The sequence below is a fragment of the Priceomyces carsonii genome (genome assembly GCF_900007245.1).
Source record: "Priceomyces carsonii strain CBS4050 genome assembly, scaffold: Debaryomyces_carsonii_scaffold_5, whole genome shotgun sequence".
Taxonomy (NCBI): Eukaryota; Fungi; Ascomycota; class Pichiomycetes; order Serinales; family Debaryomycetaceae; genus Priceomyces; species Priceomyces carsonii.
Genome location: NW_026946678.1, coordinates 1120725 through 1140339, shown reverse-complemented (window position 1 = coordinate 1140339; position 19615 = coordinate 1120725). Strand labels below are relative to the sequence as shown.

The window sequence follows — 19615 nt, the reverse complement described above, 5'->3', positions numbered from 1 at the left end:
TGAACTTATTTCTGAAGATGGAGTACTGCCACTTTCACTAGAACCAAAAGCAGCTTGACGAATAGAAACGATCCAAGGGTCGTTAAGTAATTCAACAGCACTTGGACGCTTATTTGGGTCGTGTTCCAAGCAACGGGATAAAAATTTGATACCTGCTTCACTCAATTGGTCTGAGGAAGGTAATTGAGGTTTATGACCAGCAGCTATGTGATACATAATTGCCCACTCGTTATCAAGATTCGCCCAAGGCCTACGTCCGGTTGCCATTTCCAACACACAGCAGCCTAATGACCAAATATCAACAGCACCATCTTTATCGGTCGAAGCCCCTGTTATCACTTCAGGTGACATATACATCGGAGTACCTATCATTGAATTCAACTTGTTGTTGTTATTATTCATTGGCCTCGATGAAATAGATGACCGAGTGCCGGCCCGTGTTCTTCCGCTAGTAGCAATAACTTTGGCTGCACCAAAATCGACAAACTTTATAACACCATTGTGATCAAGCAAAACATTCTCGGGTTTAATGTCACGGTGAACAACTCCAGACTGATGTAAATAAGCAATTCCTTCTAACATTTGAAGTGTATAGACTTGAATAACCATCTCATCTTCGATACGTCCATGACTCAAAAGACTTGCGAGAGATCCACCCTCGCAGAACTCCATAAAAATATAGACTTTATCGCGATGGACTTCCACACCAAAATATTGAACAATGTTGGGATGATTCAAGATTTCCAAGACTGTCATTTCATCCTTTATAGCAGGAACGATGTTCTTTATCGATTGACTATCATGGAACCGAATATCCTTCACCGCCATAACACCCCCGGTGTCGAGATTTACTGCAGCGTACACGCTACCTGATGTTCCCCCACCAATAAATTTGCCTTTTTGCCATCTGATGGAAACACTTGAAAACGAAGATGCCAACAAGGTTACGAATTGATATTCCAGGTCTGTAGCATCTAGAACTCTACCAACAGCCAGGTTTTCTTCATTTAATTCTCTCCTATAGTCTTCAATCTCCTCTAGTCCATTCATTACATCTTCTCTATATGCTTTCATAATATATTCATCATCAGCTGTATTTTCGATCTCTTTCCTTTGTGAGCTCCATTTCAAGAGCTTTCTCTTTTCGGCTTCACTGGATCTTGCACCCATTATGTCAAAATGAGAAATCAACAAGGACATGCAACGCGATACCTTAAATTTAAGATTATAGAACAGTTCGTTGCTAAGAGTGAGAACATTGAACCCCCTTGTCATGTCCATTGCAAACTCTAAAGCCAAGACACACCACCTGAATGTTTTTCTATCGGTTGGAATACAGTCATCACATATAAAACTCACCCAATCAATAGATAGATGGATCAATTTCATAATAACAATCGATTTCTTTGTAGAGTCAAGGTTTTTTACGGAGTTTTTACCGTAACCTCTAGCGAATATGAAATAATTGTTCACTAACTCTTGAAAGCCACCTTCAGGAGCAGCCTCCTTTGAATTATCCCTAACAATAGCTACCGAGTCCAAAACAGATAAAGTCATCTTAAAATAAACTCTGTTTATCTTCTTCAACTCTGAATAAACTTTGTCCAAAGAGCATATTTGCTCCACTGGTTTTACGACCCCTCCAACCAGTAGAACATCTTCCACAATATCTAGAAATCTATCTCTAACCACATGTACATTGTAGTAGGGAGCCTTCGTTATAAGTAACATTTGGCCAACTTGGATTCCTGTAACTGGAACATCCTCAATATTCAACGGTATCACTGAGCCATCCCAAACAATTGGCTTTGGGGGGCAGATGGCCACTACGTATGGCATTGATGAAATGCTAAACTCATCATCTTCAATTGTAACGAAATCGTCACTTTCATGAAACAGCCGTAGTAAGTCCACAAATTTCAGATTAGTTCCATTGGGATCAACTCCAACATAAGAACCATTTATGATTTTTAATATCTCGTGCCCCTTTCCTGAAAGATCCGGCGAGGCAAAGAAATACGTACCCTTGGATTCAATAGATCCAGTATATACAAGAAAATGATTAGAAGCCTTCAAGACTTCTAAAAATGTTTTCATTTTATTTCCGGGAGCAGTTGGTAAATCAAATATTAGAGAATTCGTAAAATCTCTCGCTATTTCTCCTGTGAACCTTGCAAGCTTACGACGCATTTGACCAAAGTTTTCCGTTGTAGAAGTATACCAACGAACTAAATCCGAAATATTTGCATGTGTTGGTGAGGATGTAATCTGGTAATTAAAATAAATCAATAATCGATGAATTAATTTCAGTGTTATCAAGAGCGTCTCTTGTGCTACTACTGTGCTTGCTCCCTCTATGTGGGCACCTAATAACTTGAGATAATTCCAAGTTTCTTCCAACTCCTCTGGTTCTTTGAATGTTCGAAACGTCTTGGATGAATTCGAGCTACCTAATAATTTTTTGTTGAGAAGAAACAAAGAGTATCTTACGCACTGCAATACAACCTTATCAAAGTCCAGGTTTTCTGATTCAAAGAGGTCACTAAGTATCCATCGCCTCTCTGGATCCGGTTTACAATATTCGTCGACACCCAGCTTAACTTCTAATGCAATTGAAAGATATGATTTAAAATCGTCAATCATTTGGTCAATCATCATTAATGTAGGGTTCTGTAATTTTACAGCATAGCCCAATCTGACTTTGATAATTTCTTTGATTAATTTCATTGGTATAATGCAAATTTGAATTAAATCATAAATATAATCAGGTAGTTTTAAGGATTCGAACATATGTCCTAATTCGAGATAAGTCTTTTTCGCTTTTATCATCCATGGCGCAAGAGGTATAAATATCCTTTTCTGGAAAATCGTATCAACATCTTTTTCTTTCATTAATCTTTCAGCAAGAGATTTATTGTCTTCATCAAAAATTTCTTTAACTACCTTAGAAGATGCTGTACTTGGCGATGATGGAGAAGGTGAGTGTTGTTGTACAGGACTTTTTGAGATATCAAGTTCATCATTTCCAATCCATAAACTTAAAGTTTTTGTGGCTGTTTTGATAGCATCAGTGATTGTTAGCCAAGCAACTAAGGCATCAATTCTATTTTGAAATTCTTCAGATCTGCAAATAGGTTTATCGTGTCTCATATCCTCAGATGTCTTCCAAAGTCCGCAAACTTTGTCATAGCGGTCAAGAATATCTATGACTTGAGAACGAGGGGAATTTTCCTTCGGGTTTTCATAACTTATTTCATATTTCAAGATCTCATCAAAGACATGATCAACCAACGTTCTCCGGTATAATATAATCTTTCGATGGTCATCTTCAGTCCGATTTAAAAGTTTGGACTTTATTCCAAACCACAAATCGTCTTTGTAAGCTGCATGCAAATAAAATTCTTGCTCATTTTCAGGATTATTGTTATTGATAATTTTTGTTCTTTCAGACTTGACCACATCGCCTGTTAAGACTGAAACCAACATTGATTGCCATTCGAGTCTCTCGATAATCGAAGGATCTTCAAATGCGTCTCCGTTGGCTGCCTTAGCTGGGCTAAGCTTAATGTCCTTGTTGAAATCCCTCATCATGGAAAATACTAAACTGAAATCAATTTCATATTTATCATCGTCCATGTCTGCTAATAGCCCTCCTGTGCCATCAGCATTATCTAATTCGTCCTCTTCATCGTCATTGAGGTCAGAGTCTCTGATATCATCCTCGGTACCTTTGATTCCCTTGGTGTAATAGTCATCAACAGCCTGGTTTCTTATCTTTTTCAAGTAGCCTTTTTCTTGAGCAAAATACTGGGTCTGATTGTTATTGTGTTGAGCTAAATACTGAGAGAGTGACCTTGACCTGGTTCTACCCAATTGCAGTATCCATGGCTGATTACCGTTTGTAGAAGCATTATTGGAATTTGAAGACCCTGTTGGGGTCAACACCGCAGAATTAACAGTAGGAGTGTTTTCTAGCGAATTGTTCACAGAAGATGCCGCTGACGAGCCTGCACTACCTTGTACATTATTCCTTTTGAATGTATTTAATCCCTTGTTAGTACTTCCCGAATACGACTGGGTCTTTAATAACGATGGCCGCCTGGAGGCGACAGCATTAGGGAAAACATGTTGTGGTGTTCCTCCCAGCTCCTTGAAGTTACCAGGCGATCCCCCAGATCCTGAATTAGCTCCTGGCATCTTAGAATGGCCAATAGCTAAAAAGAATCACTATAAACTCGCTTAATGACCGTTTTATAAACGAAGAATACCGTTGATAGTTTTCAAGGGTTTTCCTGATTAAATCGGATGAACGCCTTTGTGTTTCAAATTTTGTTTTTAGCTATTTTTACTAATTAGTCATTAATGTTATAAAGAGATACTAAAAGATAGTCGGAAGCGGCTCTATCACATAGAGGAAGTAAAGTACACACATGCCTGGAAATGGTTTCGTTACATGAGATAATGCTGCAGAAATCAGCTTTTCTTCACATGTCAACTTCAATTCCATCGCTAGATGCGCTTTTGACAGCCAATAAATCTAATGGAATATGTGATTTCCAAAGTGTACCTGGATGTAACGCTGCTTATTCTGTCGTTTCAACGATAATGATCTCACATCTAAAGAATGGAGGAAGAGTGGTGGTTGTGGACTGTTGGAGTCTGTTTCCATTGCAACTCTTAGAAGAAGACGCAGATTATGATGAAAGTTGGGATAGCAAAATAATTACATACTCTACTGACACCTTTGCGAAGCTTCTCGCGCTACTCATTAGCGATAAGTTGTCTCTGGAGAATGGTCGCACGATGGTCGTAATCAACCAATTTCATGAACTTGTCGAATTGTATCGTCTTGAATTAAATTCTGCTTACAAAGAAATGCTTCTTAAAATTCAGATCTCTCAAAATGCAACAGTGCTTAATCAAAAGGAGAGGATTCGAACAGAGGGTCCTGGATCTGCCCCTCCGTTGCTCGAATTGCCCCCACAATCTGATCTTCGAAGAGTTAGCCCAGGTAAAAAATTTCAAAGTCATTTGAGTGCGCTAATCAACATGATATCCAACTTGGCGTATAAAAATGGTCTGATGTGTATTTTAATGGGGACACTCACTACGAAATATGAAAAATATTCTATGAAACCTAGATACCAATCACAATCTAGCAGCCAGAGCTCATCTATCTCACCTCCTTCTTCAAGTTCGCTATCTTCTTTAAATCAAGTGCCATCAAAAGGAAGAGTCGTACTTACACCTTATTTGAGCTCTGGTTCAATACCCGCGTTTTCATCTGATTGCATAATTGATTCATTTTTGAGTTTCCGATTGGTATTCTACAGGGATTGGTATCATAATTCACCAGATTTTGAAGCAAAGCGTGATCAACAAGGTATGACTTTGCCTTTAGATCAATCACTATTGAAAGCGGTCTTTGTTGTAGATCTTTTCAACCCACAAGCGTCTCTCAAAGCTGTATCCAAAGTATATTTTGACTATGATTCAAACGATACCAAAAATAAATTTATTGATCTTTCGACCTCAAATTTACAGGAAGCTGATAACGAGCCAAATATCTCAAGAACAGAGGTGGATTCGCCCTCAAATGACCTACCACTCGGTTCAAAAACAAGCGCACTACCTATTCCGTCATCTCCAAATTTGACAGAGAGTCAAGTGGGAGAATTGTTAAACACGACCGATAGTTTTAATAGACCTGAAGATTTATCTGACAGTGCTTCAAGATGTGAGCTGGTTATTGAAGCTTCTGATGAGGAGAATGCAACATTACAAATTTGATTGTGGTAATTTCTTGGGTAAAATACAAGTTTGGGCATGTGATAGCATATAATAATGTGGTAAGAAATTAATAGGTTAACATTTATTTCATATTCAGTCTGGCAGAAAAGGTTTAGTATTACTCATGTCATGCTTTAATTCCCCAAAAGTCTGGACTTTTCAATCTCATGAATATTAAAATGAGAGATAACGAAGCTACTATGAGATAAACTGTTTTTTTCTTTTGTTTTACTTATAATCATCAGGCACATTAGATTGCCCTATGTCTTAGCTGAAGCGGCGGTGATCATAGAACACCCGAAATTATAGAACATCAGCAAACTATAAGCCATAAAATTTTGCATAAAAGAGAATATACCCCTGCACTTTTGGGTTCCGAACTTATTCAAGTATAATGATATTTCATGTGCATTAATTTGGTTCGAATGAGGACGCCCAGGTGTACTTCATTTGTCATTTCAAAGACGACTTCAAATGCAAGGGGTCTGTGATGAAGCCCCAGGACACACCGTTCTCTTACTTCATATTCAGCACTCTATTATTAGAGTCAACTCGTCAAGATTTGATTTGATATCGAATTTCTTATATAATCAGGGTTAAATTCTATTACTTTTGAACTTTCACTGGACGGTAGTTTTACAACTTCGTACCTTTAGTATTGGTAGGCTCTTCATGTGACCTTCGACGGATTTTATATACAGTCACACCATCATCTTGCTTTCAAGGAATTTTTCCCCTTAGCTTTGGTCTGCACACGAAGAGAGAATTTACTGTGCAGGAAACACATAGATAAAGACCTGCATTTACGCGATGAGGTCTTCGCTATGAATTTTTCATCTAGCTCATTCAATATTTATCATATTGTAAAATAACATATTTGCATACTTTAGTATTAGTGTTTATCTAGACCTATGGCGACTGTAATACCACCACCCTCCAAAAAACAGAGGAGAGAGGCGCAAAAGGTTCGTGACATTGACTTGGCCCCACCGGATTTGCCTAATGTTCTCATAAAGTTCCAAGCATCAGACACTGGTGAAGCACTTGGAAGCTCCATTAGGGTACCAGGCAATATAAGTGAAAAACAATTGGAGGATCTTCTCAACGAAATAAATGGCGAAGGCAATGATCCCGTTCCTTATAGTTTTTCCTTGCTCAATAAGGATGAAAAAAATGGAAACGAAGAGTTGGTGGATATTAAGGATGATTTATACACCTCAATCTTAAAGCCAAAAATAAAAACAACTGAAGATTTTTTAACTTTAGTATATACTCCGAGAGCTGTATTTAAAGTAAAGTCTATTACAAGGTCAAATGCTGCCATCGCAGGACATGGCTCCACAATTTTGTGCTGTCAATTTGCCCCGAACGATTCTAGTAGAATGTGCTCAGGAGCTGGAGATTCAACCGCTAGAATATGGGATTGCAGTACACAAACTCCACTTCATACTTTATCAGGACACAAAAATTGGGTGTTATGTGTTTCATATTCTCCATGCGGCACTATGATAGCAACAGGATCAATGGATAATACTGTCAGATTATGGGATGCAGAACTGGGAAAGCCAATAGGCAATGCTTTGACAGGCCATTCGAAATGGGTTTCGTCGTTATCATGGGAACCATTACATTTAGTTAAACCTCAGGATCAACCTAGACTTGCATCAGCTTCTAAGGATGGAACTGTCAAGATATGGGACACAGCTGCTCGACAATGTGAATTAACTATGAGTGGGCATACTAATGCTGTATCATGTGTAAAATGGTCTGGTTCGAACATAGTGTATAGTGCATCTCACGATAGAACTGTAAAGTCTTGGGATATTTCGGCTGGGGGAAGATGCATTCAAACTTTAAAGAGCCATGCCCATTGGGTCAATCACTTGTCTACATCTACAGACTACATGCTACGCAAAGGTGGATTTGATCACACATCCACAAAAACTTCTTCAAAAAAAGCTACTCCGGAAGAGCTTAGAGCCCGTGCTCTAGAACAGTATAATAAAGTTGCAAATCTTGGAGGACAAGTCTCTGAGCGATTAGTCACAGCAAGTGATGATTTCACAATGTATCTTTGGGAGCCCCTCAAATCCTCAAAACCCGTTTGCCGTATGACAGGACATCAAAAACTCGTGAATCATGTCCTGTTCTCTCCTGATGGTCGTCGCATTGTATCTAGCTCCTTCGACAATTCTATTAAAATCTGGGATGGAATCAAGGGCACTTTTATAGGTACCCTTCGAGGTCATGTAGCCCCTGTTTATCAAACTGCATGGTCCTCCGATAACAGACTTCTTGTAAGCTGTTCCAAGGATACTACTTTGAAGGTTTGGGATATTAGAACTCGAAAGCTAACAGTTGACCTACCGGGCCACTCCGATGAGGTGTTTGCGGTAGACTGGAGTGTCGACGGAAGAAGAGTTGCAAGTGGAGGTAAAGATAAAATGATAAGACTTTGGTCACACTAACCATTTTACTTTTCATCTCCCTTTACTTTAAATAGGATATCGTGTATGATCAACGTCTTTTTTCTGCCACTATTATATATTTCTTAGAAGTCAGGTGACCTACAACGTAACGAACTCTAAATCTAATATCGACAAATGGTAACTATTGCCATTAGGGATACAGACCGTAACGAATTAGAATACAAATTAACTGCGTTAGTCAGGATATATATATATAGCACTTAAAGGGAATATATACTAATAAAATGGCTATCGTTAAGAGAGGAGGGCGTACGAAAAATAAAACGCAACAAGCTCCGCCAGCTCGAGCAGGGATTAAGAAGGCAGAATTTGATCTTCATAAAAAGAAAGAAGTAGGAGTTTCAGATTTGACCTTGTTAACCAAAATTACTGATGAAGCTATAAATGAGAATTTACACAAGAGATTTATGAATGATACAATCTATACTTACATTGGACATGTGTTGATCTCGGTGAATCCGTTCCGAGACTTAGGCATTTATACTCCGGAAACTATGAAGACATATCATGGAAAGAATAGATTAGAAGTCCCACCACATGTATATGCCACTGCCGAAGCAATGTACTACAATTTAAAATCCTATGACGAGAGCCAGTGTGTCATTATATCTGGAGAATCTGGTGCTGGTAAGACAGAGGCTGCAAAGCAGATCATGCAATATATTGCTAATGCATCAGTCGACGAGGGCAATGCTGAGATATCAAGGATTAAAGATATGGTTTTGGCCACAAATCCTTTGTTAGAATCTTTCGGATGTGCTAAAACCTTGAGAAACAACAATTCTTCCAGGCATGGTAAATATTTAGAAATCGAATTTAACACCAACTATCAGCCAGTTGCAGCTCATATCACGAACTATTTGTTAGAAAAGCAAAGAGTCGTCTCTCAAATTTCAAATGAGCGTAACTTTCATATTTTTTATCAATTTACAAAAAACTGTCCACCTCAGTATCAGCAGTCCTTTGGTGTTCAAGGACCTGAATCCTATGTCTATACATCGGCAGCTAAATGTGTTAATGTGGATGGAATTGATGATAGTAAGGACTTTCAAGATACTGTGAAGGCCATGCAAGTTATTGGATTGACTCAAAATGAACAGGATGATATATTTAAAATGTTGGCCCTGATTTTATGGATCGGAAATGTCTCATTCGTAGAAGATGAAAGTGGAAATGCAGCAATTAGGGATGAAAGTGTCACCAAGTTTGTTGCTTACTTATTAAACGTTGATGCTGAAATTTTGAAGAAAGCACTTATTGAAAGAGTGATGCAAACATCTCATGGTATGAGACGTGGCTCGACATATCATGTTCCTTTAAATATAGTACAAGCGACAGCTGTCCGTGATGCTTTAGCGAAGGGTATTTATAATAATCTTTTCGAATGGATCGTAGACAGAGTTAATATATCGCTTAAAGGAAAAGGACAATCGCATAAATCAATTGGTATATTAGATATTTATGGTTTCGAAATTTTTGACCATAATTCCTTTGAGCAAATTTGTATTAACTATGTTAACGAAAAGTTGCAACAGATTTTCATTCAGTTGACATTGAAAGCAGAACAAGATGAATACGTCCAGGAACAAATCAAATGGACTCCAATTGACTATTTCAATAATAAGGTTGTATGCGACTTAATAGAAGAAACTAGACCGCAACCTGGTTTATTTGCGGCCTTAAACGATTCTGTGAAGACTGCTCATGCGGATTCTGACGCTGCTGATCAAGTTTTTGCTCAAAGATTAAGTATGGTGGGTGCAAATAATCGTCATTTTGAAGATCGCAGAGGAAAATTCATTATTAAGCACTATGCTGGTGATGTTACTTACGATGTTGCAGGTATGACTGATAAAAATAAAGATGCTCTTTTACGTGACTTGGTAGAATTGCTTGCGACATCCTCGAATCCTTTTGTAAGTCAAGTTTTATTTCCTCCTGAATTGTTGAACTCCATAATTGATTCCAAAAAGAGGCCAGAGACCGCATCTGACAAAATCAAAAGAAGTGCCAATCTTTTAGTCGATACGTTGTCTCAATGTACTCCATCATACATTAGAACTATTAAACCAAATCAAACCAAGAAACCCAGAGATTACGACAATCATCAAGTGTTGCATCAAATTAAATATTTAGGTTTAAAGGAAAATGTTAGAATTAGAAGAGCAGGATTTGCTTATCGTACAACATTTGACAAGTTTGTTCAGCGCTTCTACTTGTTGTCGCCTGCAACAGGATATGCTGGTGACTATATTTGGAGCGGCGATGATATCACTGCTGTTAGAGAAATATTGATGTCTTGTCATATTCCTCAATCTGAATTCCAATTGGGTACAACCAAAGTCTTCATCAAAAATCCCGAGACTTTATTCGCCTTGGAGGATATGAGAGATAAATATTGGCACAATATGGCAGCAAGAATACAAAGGGCCTGGAGACGTTATGTGAAACGGAAAGATGATGCTGCCAGATTAATTCAGAGTGCTTGGAGAGTGAAGAAGCATGGTAATCAATTTGAACAGTTGCGTGACTATGGAAATAGTCTTTTGCAAGGAAGAAAGCAGCGTCGCAGAATGTCAATGCTAGGCTCTCGTTCTTTTATGGGTGACTACCTTGGGTGTAATTTTGGATCAGGCTACGGTAAATTTATTTTGAATAATACTGGAATTAAAGACAAAATTATATTTTCAACAAAAGGTGAGATACTTTTGTCCAAGTTCGGTAGGTCTTCAAAGAGATTACCCAGAATTTTTCTTTTAACTAAAAGCAATCTTTATATTATTGCTGAAGCTGTTGTCGATAAGAGACTCGCATTACATACTGAATTTACTATTCCTGTCAGCGGTATAAACTACGTTGCTTTATCAAATTTTCAAGATAACTGGGTTGCTATCTCTTTACACTCGCCTACCCAATACACTCCAGATGTGTTCATAAACTTAGATTTCAAGACAGAGCTTGTCACACATTTGAAAAAGCTTAACCCGGGTCTCACTATTAAAATAGGACCAACCGTGGCATATCAAAAAAAGCCTGGCAAATTTCATACTATTAAGTTTGTTACTGGAAATAATGCCCCAGTACATGGTGATCTATATAAATCAGGTACAGTTACTGTAAGAGAAGGGTTATCACCTACAAGCAAAAACCCTAAGAGACCAAGAGGTAAATCCACAGCGGTCGATTACAGCAAGTACTATAATAGAGGATCTACTAGAAGAACCACATCTTCATATGCCCCTCCCCAAGTTAACCATGATCAATCCAGAAATGTGCAACGACCGACGTATCCTGCTTCGTTTTCTGGGACAGAACCTGCCCAAACTCACACTCAAACTCAAGCTCAAGCTCAACGTAGAGTGCCTCCACCTGCACCGGTACTCAATAAGCCTACAGCACCACTGAGGCCAGTCAAAAAGACTGCTCCTGTCCCTCCGACAAAGAAGACAGCACCTCCAGCACCCCCAGCACCACCTTCATCGTTAGCTACCCCAAAACCAAAGCATCCAACATATAAAGCTTTGTACGATTATGATGGATCAATTAGCGGATCAATACCTCTTGAGAAAGACACAATATACTACGTCATTAGTGTCAATGGCAAATGGGGTTTGGTGAAGACTTTAGATGAGTCCAAAGAAGGGTGGTCTCCAATTGATTATTTAAAGGAATGTGAGCCCTCTTCAACAAACGGTCATAAGTCAGCACCGCCTCCACCTCCACCTCCTTCGGCAGCACAACCATCTACTCAGGCCAAACAGCAACCTTATCATGCTAGTGTGCTGTCCTCCAAAAATGCGGGACAGAATGGAAATTTAAGCAATGGGTTGGCTAATGCATTAATGGAAAAGAAGAATGAAGAAACGAATTTGGCTGGGTCATTGGCTGATGCTCTTAAAAGGAGGCAGGGTGCAACGAGAGATGATAGTGATGAAGAGGAAGATGACGATGACGATGACTGGTAAATCATATATTCCGATATAGCAGCGAAGATATATAGACACTTGTTAATTCCACTTCTGTAGCCTTCGTATTTTATCTAATACTAGTGCTAAAATATTGATAGCGACCTGCATACAACAGCACACGACTATCATGTTCCTAATGTCATTAAGATCCCACACTTGATCTCAGTAAGCATATACATATTGAAATTGAATGATATTAAGCAATTTGAAGCTTCCCTCTTTGTGAAAATATAAGACATGTCCAAACCAAAGAACAGGAACAGCTTGTTGTCTTCTCACAATCGAACACTGTACTCAAACAGTTCTAAAGATGAGATAATGACAATGAAATACCTGATGAAACGACCAGATATACCATTGTATCCATTGAACGATACAGATATGGAACGTGATGATAATAAGGATGCAACTTCGTCATCATCTTTGGCCTATCCAGACTATATGCCTTGGAAAGACCGTTGTAATGCGTCCGATTCAAATGCTGTACAAGAGACCCAAAAATTGGATAATGCAGTATATTTAAATAAGGGATACTTCGAGGCACCTAAAGTTTCAAATGAATACTACTCGGCAAAGAATCTAGTTCAGGCAACAATATTTTCATCGAGTGAAAGTTGTAGTAATATACTAAGAGAATTTTCACAACACCTTGTGGGTGCTTATGAGGCAAGGAATGAACTTATTAACAAGATACACTCAGAACCCAGCAATTTCAAAATTCCACCGAGGGTTACTTTAACTGCTCTGAAAAAGGAAGCATGGCTAAGAGATTTATCTGATCCTTCTATTCCACTCCTGAAGATATCAGGAAAAATTCCGCACGGAATAAGAAATAAAGTCTTAATAGATGTCATTTGCACCAAGAAGATTCCTATCACGAAAGCCATATGGTTTACTAAGTGTGTTTTATTTAGCGAACTTCTCTCAGTGAGGCGAAAAGTCCATTCGAAATTGGCTTCAAATAGTCCAGCACAAACACCTGTCGAAATTGCAGTACCCGATAAGATTGAGGAGCAGTGCTGTAAAGAATGGACACAGCATCTTGTTGACTACATTTATAAATTCTCAAGAGATATGATTCAAATAACAACGTCAGAAAAGAAGCAGCAATATATGAGTAAATTACATCACTTGATTTGCTATATCCAGACGCTTTATGTTGAATCGCTTATTGAAAAAACCGTTTTCCTTTCTTCAATCATCCATTTTTTGAAGGATGGATTACCTTTGGAACCACATCATATGTATGAATTAATGGTATATACACAGCTTGATGCTGATGACGACAAAAACAATTCATGGTCTAAGGACCTTGAATTAAACATGGGGCAGATTTTAGTCACTATCACTTTGTTTAAATCTTTTTGGAAAGATATATTGAAAGTAGATTACTTGTGCAAAGAAGTCAATGAATGGTTACTACTTGTTCATTTTTTTGTGAAAAAGATTTCTTTAATTAGCCCAAACTCGGGACTTAATGGAGCTCATCAATTGCTGAAAGACTTAGTGAGAAAAGCGATGGATCAAATATCAAACATGGTAACTTATCTTTTCAAATATAACTCGAATGTTTTTATTATTCCTACATACTGGGTTTTGACCGGTGATTCCTTGTACAACATTTTATTGGGGGAAAGAGATAAAGATATTGACATAAAAGAGAGGGAGGATATTCACAAGCAATTAAAACTTATAAATTTCAGAAATGAAAGTCTAATTTTAAATATGAGAAATTTTGGAGGGATCTCGAATCCTTCTAATGTTTCTAATACTCAAAAGCCTTCAAAAGAAGCCTTAGCTCCAAATTCGATATCCCCAATGTCGCAGGTTTTAGCATCACCAACTTATGCAACTTTTGCAAACGACACATTAGAAGAATACCTTTTCATTACTCGATCTCCTGAGGATACCTTGCGTATTGTTGATCAATTGGATAGGCTTAGGTTGAGCAGCGACTTGGCTCACTTAGTGACCCCAAACTGTACCGAATCTACAGAAAAAGTCTTTTCCTGGAAGACTACTCTAAAACTAATGATTTATTGGGCTGTTTCATCATATAGAGAGTCTGAATATTCTAGTGAAATTGTGCTTATAATATGCAATTTTTTGAAAAGGAACGTTTTACAGAGCTTGAAGGCACGTAATGCATTTGAATATCACACGGAGTTTGAGAGTGAAATTCTCGAGATTATTTATAATTTGGTGGAGAGTCAAGAGTTAGACGTCACAGATTACAGTCTATATGTGTTGATAAATGAATTGTATCAACTTAAAATAATTACCATCTCATCATATTTAAGAAAATTAATTGCTTCTGGGGTTTTTTATTCTGTTCCAGGGGAAGAATTATCTTACAACCAGCTGATCAATGTTCATTTGAATATACTTCGAAATCTACCCGTATTGAACAATAAGCAGTGTGATAGTATTTTGAAAAAGTGGACAACCGATGGATTTAACTTCAAAGAAAAGTTTGAAAGAGGTAAGACGATCTTAAAGACTGAATTGGTTCAAAAAGTTTTGGATAGTTCATTTGATAAGGATTTTAGATCTAGAATATCGTATTTCAGAACGCTAACGGTCGGATTGAGATTTCTACTTGTCAATTGGGTCACTACTGAGCTTAAGACTTTAATTAGTGAATCTTCTGAGACCGTAGTAGTTAGTCCAAGAACTATTTTATGCCTTTACAATTTTTATTCTTCATCAGATAATTTGACTGTTTTTTTCAAGGTTTTAATGACTTTCATTCTTCGGAATGAAAAAAAGACGTTGAGCTATGGTTCAGATTCACTTCATTTGGTTTCGCAGCTTATCATTAGACATTTCAAGTTGGTTAAATTCATTGCAGGTGGCTCTCATGAGTCATCTTCTACACTTACTGAACTATTTAAATTAATACTCATGAGATATAAGGAACTCGAATCTATTGAGACAAGAGGTTCAGATTTTGCTCATATCTGGAAGTTCATGGACAAAACTTTGGAAAAAGGGGACTCACTAAAGGCTAATGATACATCTGAAAGCGATACAAAGCCAAGAGAGCTGCCATTTATCAAAGAACAATTTGGAACACCTATGAAAATAAATACTCAAGACAATAGAGCAGAAGAATACTACAGTTCTTTTGATTTCAGAAATGATCTCGACCGCTTATTGTCTGCTCCTTCTGTTTTTTTAGACTTTAAGGAAGCTAACACTATGACTGGAAATTTGTCAGCAAGCTTTGAAGCGACTTTACTATTGGACCCTGCTACTGCTATTGATACTGTAAACGAAATACTTAATTGCTTTTCCGAGAGTGTAAGCAAGGGCTCCGAAACTGGGGAAGTGTATGCAGCAAGGATATTGCTCAATACGAAACATCTTATAGGTGTCAAGCAGTGGCATTCTTATCTTCTTAAGATCCAAGAATATGTTATAGCTGAGATAGATTCGGATAAAACCGTAAAAGAGTTGTCATTAGTTTTAAAAAAGCTCCTTTGCTTTGAAGTGTGTTCCATGGCAGAGTTGATTGAATTGATACCTAGCCAAATGGAGAGGCCAAAGAAGCTGTCATCAATTGCACTTGAGCTTGTTTTTGGTAATGAAGAGGATGAGATGGCATTATTTACAGACCAGCAACAATTAACCTTAAAATTAGGGAGGCAATCATATATCCTAAGACCAACTACTAATATCTTATATTTGGTTTTAAGTGAATTTTGTTCTTCGCTGACGAGAGATGATTCTCCTCCTGTAAGTTATTACAACGATCGAATATTGCAATTGTTACAACATTTCCTACTTCAACACACCAAGCTCTTTATGGACCAGCTTAAACATAGATTGAGGAATGAGGATATAAAAAGGCTTTTAAATGAGCTAGTTAAGAATGGTTCGACTGAGGCAAAATCATGTCAAGATTTAGCTAATAATGCTGCTTTGATAAATGAATTCAATTTGGCAGGATATCAAATATTACTTAGCGTATGTCTTTCTCAAGAATTTGGCTCTCCAGAAATGCCAGCCGAGTTCTCAAGGTTCAAGGAAATCGTTACATCGATGTTAGATAACGTTAGGTTTCATTTTAATCCTTCGAGTTCATTCTTTGGAGAGCTTTTTAATTACTTGACGTGGAATCAAAGAGTGAATATACTAGAAGTGTTGGAGACAAAATTTCTTGTTGAAACAAAAATATCTGAAGGTAATCCCTCGAATCTCATTAGATTCACCAACCACAATCTGACTAACTTATTACCACCCTTCAAAGATTATTTCAAGAAATTTTCATCATCGGCAAATAATATTGTGGCGAGCTCTCCTCAATTCTTCCAAAATGTTTCTTCATTCTTAAGGCATCTTTTACTTGTCGTCAATATGATCATTCCTTTCGAACAATTCACCAATTTATATGATACTATATCAATATTTTTACGAATTATTATTATTCACAAATCATCTTTGATAACAGTGCTTCTTAAACAAGAAGAGGGAGAAGTGGAATTTGTTACTAAGTTGGTATCGCTTCTTAATTCTGAATTCGTAACTCAGAATGAAAGGCTTAAGATCTTGTTATATGACATTCTATTGCTAATGAAAAGTTCTTTAACTCAAGAAGTATCCATTAAAACTGAAACTGAAGAAGAACTTACACAATCCGTGCAGCTGAATCGCCTTGTCACTCCAGAGGATCAACAAAAAGAATTGGATGCTACTGCATTTCCAAGTAGAACTACGTATCCTACACAGATCACTTCGGTGTTTAACCTACCTGAGCCCACCCAGGCGAATCCCCTTAAAGAGTACATCTATGAAAATGATATCCAATGCTCGATCATGCTTGACCAGCAAGAACTTTCTTTAGGCGGGGATGTATCTGAGTTCAACAACAGCAGTCTCAGGCTCGTATCCAACACCGACAACGATATTCCTACAGATTTTGACCTCTTGGGCTCGTCAAATGCTGCACCAAGGGTCCAATCGCGTTCAAAGCTTTTCAAGCTTCGAAGTTTTGAAATTTTAGAAGACTTTGGTCTGTCTCTTAACGATAGCTGTGTAAACCTACTGTTCTTCGATGCTTATACTACTAGAGAGAATCCACCATAATAATATAGTCTTGACACTTCCTTTATAGGAAGGGCTTCTAGAATCGCCTCGGGTTCATAATCTCGAATATTGGATAATCAAGAACTCTACACGTAAATAGAGCCTAATGGACATTTGGTTAAATAGATGCACTCTTGTAATACTGGAAGCTTTAAAAGACACCAAGAGCTTCCATATATAATATGGTAAATAATGGAGAATTTGGAGGACCACTTGGAACGCCATCTGAGCAAAAAAAAGACTACAGAAAGGACGATATGGAAGGGCCCAGCACACCAATAATTGTAACACAGAATATGCAAAACGATGCAGATAGTGATGGAGGAGCACAATTTCAAGGTTTAGGCTTGGGAAGCTTTGGACAGGAACCACGAGTTGGGGATTTGAGACTTTTAGCGAGTGCAAACTTCTCGTCGGAATCTTTACCTGATGCCAACTTTAGTAGCCAGGTATATAGTCCTTTGACTCCAACTATGAATACCACATTTAATGTGAATAATAGCAATAATACGCCGAGTTATGGTAATAGGAGATTTTCGTCTTCATCTTTATCTAACTCCCCTTCAATTCAGTATTCAACCTCACCTACTACGAGAGGTGGAGCTAGTGCAAGGTCGCGACCACATTCAGCAATATTCCTTGCTGATTCTAACAACTATGCGATAGCTGAGGATGAAGATGACTCTAGCTCTCCTACGCTTGCATTTCCAAGAAATTCTCTCCCGAATTCAAAGTCATACATTCCTCCAGTTTCCGTTGCACCACCTATCGCACCACCCAATGGTATGTCATCGAGGTCATCTTCACCTACGAGAAGTGCACCAGGATCTAGAGGAACGAGGAGCTACAGATCTAAATCTCCTGTTCGTCGGTCAGCTTCTCCAGTAAAATCACAACCATTCAATTTCCAACCCCAGGAATTGATGATTCATAATAACGGCTCCAACCTGTCTTTACAAGTAAAGAGTTCCTACAGAAGAGGTCACAAATACAAACACTCATCGGTGTCTATGAATCTTTTCCAAGAACCTCCAACTGCTTTGAACAGCACTGAACAACTAAGCATTCCTGATCTGTATCCGATTCCAAAACTTTCTGACTTGTTGTCATCATTGAACTCAAAGCAGAAAATGAAGTTATCTTGGTCATTCTTTCACTTATCGTGGTCTCTTATAGTTTTTTTGACTGGCTTTCGATTTAAATTAACGTCATTGTCTACGTTTGCTCATCTTATATTTTATGATGCTATGGGTGCTCTCGTTATTGTTCTTGTTGATATAATGTCAAACTTTGAAGTCTGGAATCATTCATCCATAAGTTTTCCCTTTGGATTAGGCAGATTGCAGGTCTTAGTAGGCTTTGCTTTAAGTGTGTCACTAGTGATGGTTGGAAGTGACTTGATTAGTCACTTTTTTGAGGAGTTTATTATTCTTATGGTGGTAAAAGATACCGAAAATCCACATGATGGTGAACAACATGTATCTCATCATGTGCACCCAGAGCACGGTAATAGCACAAATTGGACAGTATACCAGACGGTTTTGTTGACGTCAATAGTAATTTCTTACGTTACATCAAAGTTTATCTTGGCGAGCCAGAGAATTAACGATATGATCTCATCAGCAGAAGGATCCAGTATTCCAAAGACTCTGAGGTCTAAGGAAACAAAAGCAAAATTTGGGCTTTTGGACGAAACTTTAAACAAGCAGGTTGAAAAAGTGGGAACATTTAAAGAAATAGCAGCAGTACTCACAAAGAATCCTACCTATTTAATCACATTCTGCTACACTCTATTTTTGATTGTTTTACCAATATTCCCAGACGACCTATTCAAAAATTTTCCAATCGAGGTCAATGAGTTGACCTCTTTAGTAGTTGCGCTCTTGCTCTGTCACACGGGATGGATATTAACGAAGACATTGGGGGGTGTATTACTACTTTCATATCCTTACTCAGATTACGATTATCACGTTTTAAAATCTTCCATCACAGATAAGATCTTACATTTGGAATCATTCAAGCTGACATATCTGATAGAAAAATTTTTTGCTACACAGTTCAATTACGAATTATATGTTGTTGGTGTTAAGATTGCGATGAAAGGTGGAAGTGATGACGATGAGTCAAGAATCAAGTTTGAAATCAATAGAATAATCAATAATTCTATCAAAGAAGTAGAAAGTGGTGGAATTAATAGTAAGATTGACATTACTATTGACATAGACAGGTAAATAGATAGATATTTACACTTCAATCAAAAACTCACTTCTGGTTGAGATC

The 19615-nt window shown here is 37.8% G+C and overlaps 6 protein-coding genes across 6 annotated transcripts in view; 5 read left to right on the top strand and 1 right to left on the bottom strand.

Annotated features, from left to right (window-relative positions):
* Positions 1-4197, bottom strand: part of SSK2 (mitogen-activated protein kinase kinase kinase) — a gene marked incomplete at both ends in the record, with an annotated part of 4224 nt that extends 27 nt beyond the window's left edge. Inside the window, one exon of the mRNA XM_062954959.1 lies at positions 1-4197. This exon is cut by the window's left edge and continues 27 nt beyond it. Within this exon, the coding sequence (XP_062811610.1) occupies positions 1-4197 (4197 nt within the window).
* Positions 4198-4440: 243 nt separating this feature from the next.
* PRCAT00004927001 (uncharacterized protein) lies at positions 4441-5790 on the top strand (the record flags this gene model as incomplete). The annotated part of the gene is made up of 1 exon (XM_062954958.1): positions 4441-5790. One exon carries the CDS (start codon positions 4441-4443, stop codon positions 5788-5790), a length of 1350 nt encoding a protein of 449 aa, XP_062811609.1.
* Positions 5791-6701: 911 nt separating this feature from the next.
* PRCAT00004926001 (uncharacterized protein) lies at positions 6702-8258 on the top strand (the record flags this gene model as incomplete). Its single annotated transcript, XM_062954957.1, has 1 exon — positions 6702-8258. The coding sequence occupies one exon, from the start codon at positions 6702-6704 to the stop codon at positions 8256-8258; it is 1557 nt and encodes a 518-aa protein (XP_062811608.1).
* Positions 8259-8503: 245 nt separating this feature from the next.
* Positions 8504-12244, top strand: MYO5 (myosin 5; the record flags this gene model as incomplete). Its single annotated transcript, XM_062954956.1, has 1 exon — positions 8504-12244. One exon carries the CDS (start codon positions 8504-8506, stop codon positions 12242-12244), a length of 3741 nt encoding a protein of 1246 aa, XP_062811607.1.
* Positions 12245-12484: 240 nt separating this feature from the next.
* SRB8 (Srb8p) lies at positions 12485-17335 on the top strand (the record flags this gene model as incomplete). Its single annotated transcript, XM_062954955.1, has 1 exon — positions 12485-17335. One exon carries the CDS (start codon positions 12485-12487, stop codon positions 17333-17335), a length of 4851 nt encoding a protein of 1616 aa, XP_062811606.1.
* Positions 17336-17517: 182 nt separating this feature from the next.
* Positions 17518-19566, top strand: PRCAT00004923001 (Zn(2+) transporter; the record flags this gene model as incomplete). The annotated part of the gene is made up of 1 exon (XM_062954953.1): positions 17518-19566. The coding sequence occupies one exon, from the start codon at positions 17518-17520 to the stop codon at positions 19564-19566; it is 2049 nt and encodes a 682-aa protein (XP_062811605.1).
* Positions 19567-19615: the final 49 nt, after the last annotated feature.